Source organism: Castor canadensis, chromosome 17, assembly GCF_047511655.1.
Source record: "Castor canadensis chromosome 17, mCasCan1.hap1v2, whole genome shotgun sequence".
In the NCBI taxonomy this organism is placed as follows: domain Eukaryota; kingdom Metazoa; phylum Chordata; class Mammalia; order Rodentia; family Castoridae; genus Castor; species Castor canadensis.
In genome coordinates this window covers 4,245,583-4,256,165 of record NC_133402.1, presented here as the reverse complement: position 1 = coordinate 4,256,165, position 10,583 = coordinate 4,245,583, and the positions used below count along the sequence as shown (strand labels likewise).

The 10,583-nt window shown below is 53.0% G+C and overlaps 1 protein-coding gene across 1 annotated transcript; it reads left to right on the top strand.

The window, feature by feature from the left end:
- Window positions 1–679: 679 nt before the first annotated feature.
- Window positions 680–10,583, top strand: C17H16orf89 (chromosome 17 C16orf89 homolog). Its single transcript, XM_074060257.1, has 9 exons — window positions 680–719; window positions 834–1,022; window positions 2,919–3,068; window positions 4,906–5,056; window positions 5,971–6,088; window positions 6,558–6,693; window positions 7,651–7,755; window positions 8,846–8,932; window positions 10,285–10,583. The coding sequence occupies exons 1-9, from the start codon at window positions 680–682 to the stop codon at window positions 10,413–10,415; spliced, it is 1,107 nt and encodes a 368-aa protein (XP_073916358.1). The 3' UTR covers window positions 10,416–10,583.

Sequence of the window (10,583 nt, the reverse complement as noted above, 5' to 3'; positions counted from 1 at the left end):
CTAGGGACAATTTTTTTAGGGTTGTAAGATAATTTCAAAATAGAGTGAAACAAGAATTTGAATGGATCTCTTAATGTTGAGAAAGAAGGCTGGAAGCTGAAGAGTGCATATTGCAGGGTTCGTTTATCTCACGTGGAAATTAATCTTTTTATTTTATTTACTTATTTTTGGCAGTACCAGGGTTTGAACTCTGGGCTTTGCCCTCGCAAAGCAGGTGCTCTACCCCTTGAGCCACATCTCCAGTTCATTTTGCTCCGGTTATTTTGGAGATGGGGGTGGGTGTCTCATGAACTATTTGCCTGGGCTGGTCTCAAACTGCAATCTTCCTGATTTCAGCCTCCTGAGTAGCTAGGATTACAGGCTCAAGCTACAGCGCCCAGCTCTCTCGTTGCTTTTCTGATGGGGCTACTAGAAGATTTTGAAGTGCATTGGTAGCTTGAATTCTGTCTCCACTGACAGTGCCCCTGTAAGGAAGCTTGGGGAGAAAGGTGTGCCCTCCAGTGAGCTTGTGCCAAGCTCATTTAAAGCATTGCTTTCCAGGGCGTGTGGATGTGTAAGCAGCAATGCCGTTGCTAGATCAATAATGGACAATCAGAGACAAGCAGGACAGGTGGTTCCTCCCCGCAGTGGGCAGCCAGCAAGCTCCACTTCCAGGAGTTGCCTGATCCTGACCCTTACCATGGCCCCCGACCATCCCCTGCCACCCTGCCAGGCCACTTGTCTGTAGGTCTCCAGGGAGAAGGGAGCGGAGGAAGAGGGCGTGTAGAGACACCTGGCAAGTACCTGATACTGCACTGTGTGACCAGCTGCAATCAGAAGGCCACCATAGCCAGGTCGCAACTGCCTCTTGGTGCTGGCCCCACCGCTGCGGCTGTCCTTCCTGCCACAGCCGGACAGCACACGAGGTAGGATCACCATCACAGGAGCGGTCCTGTCTGCTCTGGAGAGAGCCACCTTGTTCCTGCAGAAGATGCTGCCTGGAATCAACCTGGATGGTGCTGTGGGGTTCCAGGTAATGGAAGGTGCGTGAGCCAGCATCCCCCAGGCAGGCCACTGGGAAAAGCAGTCCTCAGCCTTGCCACCTGCCCTGCTCTGACCCCCCTGGGCCAGGCAACCCCCAGGCAGAATGGCCTGCTTTGGCTATGGGGAGGGGGTGTCCACTAGCGTTATCAGCACTTTAGAAGGAAGAAGGACTTAAAGGCAACAGGAGGATTCATTTGGTAATGATCTTCTCAGAAGGAAAAGACCTCCTGGACACACTTGGCAGAGTTAGTTCTGTTTTAGTGGTAGGCCTGTCCCCCTGTGTCTCAGTGACTACGGACAAAACAGGGCCCCTCGACCAGGCTTCCTGGTTCCCTCCACTTCCAGCCACAGCCACCTGGAGGCTGAGAAAACAGCCAAGTGTTTGTTTAGTTTTGAGAGACATGAGATCCTTAAGGAGTGAGCTGGAGAGAAGCCAAGACAAGCAGGAACACACACACCCACACATGCACACACGCACATACACAAGCTCACGTGCATTGCATGAGCACTCCCCACAGGCCACTCTGCCCACCTGGACTCAGGAAGTGGGCATCACCCAGATCCCTCTCTGGGTTGCTATATGGCTCTCTGCCCACCCAGGCTGGTAAGCAGGCAGTGGCCAGGCCACTCAGCCTTTCCATGTCCTCTCCCACCCTGGCTCCTCCAAGTAGCATCCAAGGAGCCCCAAGGTCCTGCCCCTACCTCTCCAGGCCAGAACTAGGATGAAGTAGAGATGTAGCGAGGGTCTCCTTCATCTAACCCCAGTCTTGTCTCAAACTCCTTAGAAATTAATAAGAGCCAGGTGCCATGGCACACCGCACGCCTATGATCCCAGCTACAGGGGGGAGATGGAGGTGGAAGGATCGAAAGTTCAAGATCAGGAAAAGGCAGTGAGAGACCATCTCAGACACAAAATGCAGAACAAAAGGGCAGGGGCACAGCTCACTGGCAAAGCACTCATGTGAGGCCCTGGGTTCAATCCCCAATACGAGAGAGAGAGAGAGAGAGAGAGAGAGAGAGAGAGAGAGAGAGGAGTGGAGGGGAGGGGAGAGAGAGACATGGAGGGAGAGATGGGAGGGAGGGACAGGGGGAATCATAAGTCCCCAGGGCAGGACTCCCCTTAGACACAGAAAATGCAGTGCAAGCCGGGCAGCAGTGGCTCACGCCTGTGATCCTAGCTACTCAGGAGGCAGAGATCAGAAGGATCGAGGTTCAAAGCCAGCCTGGGCAAACATTTCCATGAGACTCTATCTTGAAAAACCTTTCACAAAAATAGGGCTGGTGGAGTGGCTCAGGGTTCAAGCCCCAGTCCTGCAAAAAAAGAAGAAGAAGAACACAGTGCAGAGGCCTGCAGTACTTTTAGGGGGCCATGAAGATTTCTTAGGAGGTAGGCAGGTGGATGCCCCTAAGAGCAAAGGGTCCCTTCCCCTGCCTCCACCAGCTCTAACCCCTCCATCTTTTTGCCAGTCTCCCTAGTCAGCACTATTGGCTAAATGTTCCTAAGTGCTCCCTTTGCACAGTGCACATGCTAATTCTTCTCTACATTTTAATTCATTTCATCCTTAACCTGCCCCCGCTGCTAAGAAGTACAATTTCTTATGCTACAAAGCAAGAAAAATTAAATGACTTTCTCCATTCACCCAATGAAAAAGTATCAGTGTCAGCACTTGAACCCAGGCCAACCTCCAGAAGTCAAGATCTTAACCACCACTTCCAATCACTCTTGCCCCCCCCCACCACGGTCCAGATGAGACCCATGACGGCCTCATTCCATTCAGCTCAGGGACTCTCCCCCTGCCAGGGCTGGGGACTCTGGGTCAGCGTTATAACCTCAGGTGTTTTTCCCTGTCCACGTTTGGTCAACTGGTGGAAAAAATGACCTCTGCTCCCCTCAGTGCAGCTCCGAAGCGTGCAGGACAAGTGGACGCCTGACCCCCAGCTGCGGCCACTCAGCCTGCGCGCCAGGCAGCTGGTCAACAACCTGTCCATTCTCCTCCACAGATCCATCTTCTACCTCAAGCGGAGCGACCTAGTGTACTTGAGAGGCAACACAGGTGCGGGAGCCAGTACACCAGGAAGGCAGCCCCTGGGGTGTTCACTGGAACACCTGGGCTCCTGCTGGTACCAGGTAGGGTCAGGATGGTACACGAGTGCCACCAGTCCCACCAAGCTGCAGGTGACCCACTCACATCCTGGCCTTGACCCAGGTTTCTGTCCCTCACACAGAGAGTGGAGGTAGCCAGGTGACTCCCCCATCCATGCAGCTCATGCCTAAGCTTGGGGGCCTTCTTCCTAGGCAGAAGGGGCAGGTGTGACCTGGCCTGACCTCTGGTGGGATATCTGAAAGGCCATCCATTCACCTCACACCTCATGCCAGCCTCTCTCTTTTTCTGTTTGTTTGTTCGTTTTTTGGGTGGGACCAGGGTTTAGAACTCAGGGCTGGGTTGGTGGAGTGCCTGCCTAGCCAGTACGAGTCTCTGAGTTCAAATCCTATACCACCCACCCATAAAAAGAACTGAATGAGTTAATATATGTAAAATATCCAATAAATAAACTTTAAAAAAAAAAAAAGAACTCAGGGCTTCACACTTGCAAAGCAGGTGTTCTACCGCTTGAGCCACACCTCCAGTCCATTTTGCTCTGGTTATTTTGGGACGGAGTCTCACAAAACAATTTGGCTGGCCTCAAACATCAATCCTCCTGATCTCAGCCTCCCAAGTAGCTAGGATGACAGGTGTGAGCACCACACTGACTTTTTTTCCTTTTCTTTTCGTTTTGTTTCTTTTCTTGGCAGTACTGGGGATTGAACTGAGGGATTTGTATTTGTTAGGCCAGGACTCTACCACTTGAACCATGCCCCCGTTCTTTTGTTTTTAGTTTGTTTTTCAGATAGGGTCTAGTGCTTTTACCTGTCTAGCCTGGAACTCATGATCTTCCTACCTTCTCCTCCTGAGTAGCTACCGGTATTATAGCTGTGAACCACCATGCCCAGCCCTCTCGTACTCTGTAATACAAAGCATCTGTCTTCCCACCAGCCATGAAGGACCCTGCAGAGGGCCCCATCCTATAAGCCTGGCCTGAATTGTTCCTGACAAGGGTAGGGCACATATTAAACCAGCATCTCAAGGGTCCAGCCCTGTGTCTGGGATCATATCCAGTGTGGCGGGGCGGGGGGTGGGGAGAGCAGGGTTGTGAGTCACTAGGTGCCTCATCTTCAAACAGCAACCCAGCCACAGGGGACCCACCCAGCGCTTGCCCTCTGTACTCTTTTAATCCTTGGATCCACACACCCCAAAGAGAGGACAGTCCCTCTTGTACAGATGAAGAAACTGAGAAGAGACCTGGTCCCTAACATCACCCAGCCTGTGTCTTCCTAAGAAGCCCCTGGAGCTACTCTGGAGGTGGAGGCAGGAAGATTGAGAGTTCAAGGCCAACCTGAGGAAAGTTATAAAGACCATAGCTCAAAAATAAAATACAAACAAAAGGGCTGAGGTGTGACTCAGTGTTAAAAGCACGTGTCTAGAATGCAGGATGGAAGGAGGGAATGAGGAAGACAGGAGGGAGAAGGGGCAGGAGGGGGGAGGGGGAGAAGGCCCTGGCTGGGAATCTGTTTTGTAAAAGCTCCACTGTGCCTGAACCCAGGAGTCTGTGAACCCTTTTCCTGTGTCTCAGTCTCCTATGGGTGCAGTGGATCTAGCCAAAGACTGTCCCAGTGCTGTTTCTGGTTGGGGAAAAATAGTATGTCTTTTTTTAAGAAAAGGAACATCTGGAGTGATTGGAACTCAGTGCCCAGCCAGCAAGCCAGGCTCAGGGCAAGGTTCCTGAGCTGCAGGAGCTCAGGGTCCTGGTCACTGCCCACCCCTGCCACCTCTCCCTCTGCAGAGTTCCTGACAAGCATCCAGCCCAGGTTTTGGAAGCTGCCACACATCTGGACCCAAACCAACGCTTCCCTGGTCTACCCCTGGCTGGAGCCCCAGGACTCCTTCCCAGCGGACAGCAGTGATGCGTGCCTGGTGCAGCTCCTGGGAACTGGGTGGGCCATCTCACTCCCTCTGTGCATCCAGGAGTTGTGCAAAGGCAGACACAGTCATCTGCAGCCTTCCACCTCATTCGCCACCAGTCCAGTCCGCCCCACCCTCCAGGCACCAGCTGGTCGAACACCCAGCATAAAGCCCTCAGGCCCTGACCTCCCAGTCCCAAGGGCCTCTGCATGATCTCAAAGGCACCCCCCCCACCAGCCTTGGCTCCTCCCACCTGCTCCCCTCATCCCCACTGTCACCAGCCAGACTGAGTCACTCATGAGCCAGCACCTCCAGAGGCCATCCCACCTCCACATAAGGCTGGCTGACCTCAGTGGCGGGCTCCCCTGCACTTCTGTAGCCACAGATGCAGTCATATCTGCTTTACAGCCCTGTCTTCCCCAATGGGATGGGGGTCCGGGAGGACAGGGCTGAGCCTGGATCCCCATTTTATTCAGCAACTCCGTGGCTTGGAGCAAGGCCCAGGACCGTCCCAAGTTCGTGGTCCAGGGCAGGATGGGCATCAGGTGCCCCGGCTCTGTCTTCTCAGTGTCCTTCAGATAGGAGCGTGCTCCCCGCCCCTTCGTTGTGTGGCAAGCTTGTCATAGGGAATGAGCATGTGTGTCCAGGCCCCTGTGCTATCTGGACTCGAGAGTCCACCATTTAGGGCTGCGACAGGAGAGATGTGAGAGCTGTAGAAGTCTCACCCCATGGTGGCTCCCAAACCCTGGCCAGCTCTGGCATCACTGCCCCAGAGCTGGGGGTGCAGGTTCAGCAAATCAAGACCCAGGATGCCTGTATTTTATTGAACAACCTCTGTGCCCATCCTGGAACCTCTCTGTTAGTGTTTTAACAATCAGGGATTCACACGCTGGGCGGACCCTGGGTGGGCCTGCAACAGTGCCTGACAACCAGACGCTTCCCTCAGGAAGGATAGCAGCCAGCCCTGCAGGCTTTCACACTTCTGCAGGACCTTCATGACCAAACCCGGACACTCGGGCTACAGCCTATCCCACCAGCTGTTCTTCTTCCTCTGGGCCAAAATGGTGAGGGGGAGGGGGTAACAGAGATGAGACCAGGAGGGAGAAGTGAGAAGAAAATACCCCTTTACACTTCATGATTGAGCTGAGTAAACAGCAATGGGGAATCTGGGCATGGTGGGGGCACATCTGAAATGCCAGTGCTCAGGAGGCTGAGGCAGGAGAATCAGCAGTTCAAGGCCACCCTGGGCTACACAATGGGACCCTGTCTCAAAAATTTTATATATATATATATATATATATACACATATGAAAGAGAGAGAAAGAACTCATCAAACAGCAAATAACTGGAAAAGGTCTTGGTTGGTGACCACTTGCAGGAGACCAAGCCAGACTTGCATGACAGCAGCAGGAATCCTTAGCTGAAGAAAGCCAGAAAGGAGGGATTTGGGAGAAGGAAGGAAGGGAGAAGCACAGGCCCAAATGTGCATGTGTCCCACACACCAATGTCCTTGTCTCTGGGCTTTGTCCCCAGAAAGGATGCACGAAGGGACTGTTCCACCAGAGCCAGCACTCCATCAGTGTCTTCTGCACCAACATGATGGAGCGGAACCAGAAAGCTGAGGCCACCGGCTACGCCCACCCCACCCAGGACCTCTTCATGGAAAACGGTGCGCAGGCCTCTGCCCCAGGACAGAGCAGTGGAGCACTCATGAGTGGCGCCGTGCCACACACCACACACATGAGAGGGGTTGGCAGATTAAGCAAGCAAAACTACAGGGTACTCAGCTACATCTGAACTTCAGATAAACAATGAAAACATTGTAGCATAAGACTATCCCAAATGTTGTGTGGGATATACTTACACTAAAAATGTAATCGTTGCCTATTGGAAGCTCAAAATGTAACAGAGTGACTTCCCTGACACTGTGGGACCAAAGGCTGACCCAGGCAGGTGCTAGGCAGGTGCTCTTCCACTGAGTCACAGCCACAGCCCATTTTGCTTTGGTTATTTTTGAGACAGGATCTCACATTTATGCCTGGACCGGCCTGGGTCACAATCCTATTTATGCTTCCCACATACCTGGGATAAAAGGCCTGCACCACCACACCCAGCCTTTTTTTGGGGGTGGGGGGTTGAAGTTAGGGTTTCACACTTACAAAGCAGGCGTTCTCCTGTTTGAGCCACACCTCCAGTACACCCAGCTTTTTGACTGGTTGAGATGGACTCTTGCTAACCTGCCTAGGCTGGCCTCCAATTGCGATCCTCCCAATCTCCACCTCCCAAGTAGCTAGGATTACAGGTGTGTGCCACCATGCCTGGCTCCAGTGCTGATTTTTTTTTTTGCAGTACTGAAGTTTTAACTCAGAGCCTGATGCTTGCTAGGCAGACACTCTACCACTAGAGCCATGCCCCCAGCCCCAACGCTGACTTTTGAGTAGCTGGTGTCAGAGTCCCTAAGTGGGAGGCAGGACACGAGCCTGTGGACCCTGGGTGCTAAGGCTGAGCCTCATTCCACAACCCCATCACTCTGCCTCAGAAGGCAGGGGAGGCAGGTGGCACTGGTGGCCAGGAAGAGGGGACAGAGGTGGGCCTGGGGGTGAGGGGGCCCTGTGTTGGCTTGCAGTCATGTTCTGTGGGATGGCAGGCTTCTCTGACTTCTACAAGGCCCAGTGGCTGGAGACCACTGTCAGCTGGCAGAGGCCACAGGAAAGCGGCTTTGGGAAGCCTGGTGAGCTGCGCTTCCTCCCTGGCCAGGAGGGGGCGGGGTGGGGCCGGCTTCTAGGTCAGGCGAGGAAAGGATGCATTGCACCTGGTTCCCGGAGAGTTGTAACACGTGTGCGCATGCATGCGCCTGTGTGCACACACACAGGTGGAAGCGGACTTGGAGCCAAGAGATTGCAGGTCGGGAGGTGGGCAGTTTTGTTTGCGGTGCTGGGGTTTGAACTCAGGGCCTACATCTTGAGCCACTCCACTAGCCTTTTTTAGGAAGGTTTCTTTCGAGATAGGGTCTTTTGAACTCTTTACCTGGGCTGGCTTTGAACCAAAATCTACTTCCTGAGTAACTAGGATTACAGGTGTGAGCCACCGGCACCCGGCTCCTTTATTTTTGAGATAGGGTCTGGCAAACCATTTGCCTGGACTGGCCTTGAAGGGCAATCTTCCCAATCTCAGCCTCCCAGGCAGCTAGGGTTACAGGCGTGAGCCACAGCCATGCCGCTACTTGCAGTTTTCACAGCTCCTCTGGTGGTTGTGACCTGGAAGGTTTGGGAACCACAATTTGACAGACCATCAGGAGAAAACAGATTTAGGCCACGTGGAAGTAGCTGCAGACAGATGTGGGAGGAAATTTTTGGAATGGCCTCCGTGTTCCAGACAAGACCTGAGTCACGTGAAATGTTGTGAGTGGAAAAGATTAAGTAAGGTTTAAAAATCATCTTGAGAAAGCAGGTGTAGTGGTGCATGCCTGTAATCCCAGCACTCAGGAGGCTGAGGCAGGAGGATCAAGACTTCAGGACCAAGGGCAGTAGGTGTGGACAAGTGGTAGAGCACTTGCTTAGCAAGCATAAGGCTCTGAGTTCAAACCCCAGTACTGCAAAAAGAAAAATAATAATAATAAAAGAGGGGGTGAATTCAACTCTGATATATTGTGAGAACTTCTGTAACTGTCACAATGTACCCTGGTGCAACAACAGTTTAAAAAATGTTTTTAAAAATAGTCAGAGGCCAGCCTGGGCTACACAGTGAGACCTTGTTTCATAAAATAGTAACAATAAAATCAGATAAAAACCTTGAGGCGCTCACCTTTCACTCTTCTCCAGCTCCTAAGGATGAAGAACTGGTTGCAACTCGTCCTCACCCACAGCACATCCTGAGAAGAGTGAGGAGCAGGGAAAAACTGTTCGCAGGTGAGCAGAGCACTCCAGGATCTTCTGGGTTTGAACCAAGTCACCATAGAAAGCTGAGGCCTGAGGCCTGTATTCTCTTCTGACCCAGGTTGCCCTCAATAGAAAAAGGCCTGAGAGTCACGGGGGCCCCAGGCCCCAGGCCCTTCATGTTTGGGGGTGGAAGGAAGGGTAGGTGGCTCTGACCGTCTCCCCTAAGGAAGTGGGAGTCCAAGCCAGGCACAGTGGCATATGCATGTAATCCCAGCACTCGGGAGGCTGTGAGCAGGACTATGAGTTTGAAAACAGCCTGGGCTATGTATTGAGTCCCTGTCCTAAGAAAAAAAAAACAGGGCGTGCAGAGATCCTGTTTCCAGCTGGAGGACCATCACAGACGCAACCTTTCAGGGTCCAGCCTAGGGAGGAGAGCCTGGGTCAGAAGTTCACAGACAGAATTTGCACAGTGGCTGCATCTCAGAGGTGTTGGAGGAGCTGAAAACAGACAAATGCAACAGGGCTAGGGGTGCAGCTCAGTAGCAAAGTGCTTGCCTAACGCACACAAGGCCCTGGGTTCCCTTCTCAGCACACACACACACACACACAGAGCCAGGTGCTGGTGGCTCACACCTGTAATCCTAGCTACTTGAGAGGCTGAGATCGGAGGACCACAATTGGAGGCCAGCCCAGGCAGACAGTTCTTGAGACACCATCTCCACAAAAACCACAGCAGAATGGGCTGGATGTGTGGCTCAAGTGGTAGAGCACCTGTTTTGCAAGCGCAAAACCCTGAGTTCCACCAAATGAAAGACAGGAAAAAAGAAAGAAAAGGTCAGCCTAGGGTTTGACCCCTACCTCTCTAGAGCTGGGGGGACTTCAGGGAGGTGGGGAGGACAGAGACACTGCCTCTCAGTGCCTCTTGCTGGCCAAACATAGCCAGGAGCTGAAAGGCAACGTGGCCACGAAGCAGAGTCTTGAGCAAAGAAAGGCAGGGAAGGGGCTGGGAGCTGATGGGCCGGTGACCCCAACAGTCCTGGTGGCCACACAGCCTGCTGATCCCAAGGCTGCTCCTCCACATCCGTTGTCCTGGGCTGTGAGGAATAGCATTCCCTCCTTAAGTGTCGTGGCTGTGATGAGAACTCCCACAGGCAGTCATACAGACTGAGGAGCAAAGGCAAGAAATTATGTCAGAGGGATAAGGGGAGAGGACCTTGGTTTCAATTTCTTGACAAAAATAAGTAACCGCCAGGCAAAGCAGGGAGGGATGGCACAGCAGCTCCCAGAATGGGCATCCCACACACGTGGCCCTACAGTGCCTGTCAAAGAGCACTTCTGATGAATGGTGTTGAACACAGGCTCACAGGGCTCTCTCCCCCGAGATGGCTGCTCCTGCCACAACACGGCCACCACAGTCGCAGCTCTGGTTGGCTTCCTGTACTTCCTGGCAGAAAATCCCCCAGCAAACAGAGAACAGCCTCCATCCACACTGTCACCACAGAGCGACTACTGAAATGAACTTTCCACATGGCCTGCCCCACAGACGACAGGCCCTCAGTGCTTCCTCTAGGTCCTGAGTCACATCCTAAGAAGGAGGCAGCAGGAAGGAGGTGGAAGAGACCAGTGGCAACCCCTGTCACTCTCTGGGGTTGTTTGGAGACTTGACTGAACAGGGCCTGGG

Excerpts from the sequence above, each read along its gene's own strand:
- C17H16orf89 (XM_074060257.1), top strand. The coding sequence starts at position 680 with ATGGCCCCCGACCATCCCCTGCCACCCTGCCAGGCCACTT. Across the intron at positions 1,023-2,918 it reads GGGGTTCCAGGTAATGGAAG|TGCAGCTCCGAAGCGTGCAG; the intron begins GTGCGTGAGCCA and ends TGCTCCCCTCAG. Across the intron at positions 5,057-5,970 it reads GTGCAGCTCCTGGGAACTGG|GAAGGATAGCAGCCAGCCCT; the intron begins GTGGGCCATCTC and ends CGCTTCCCTCAG.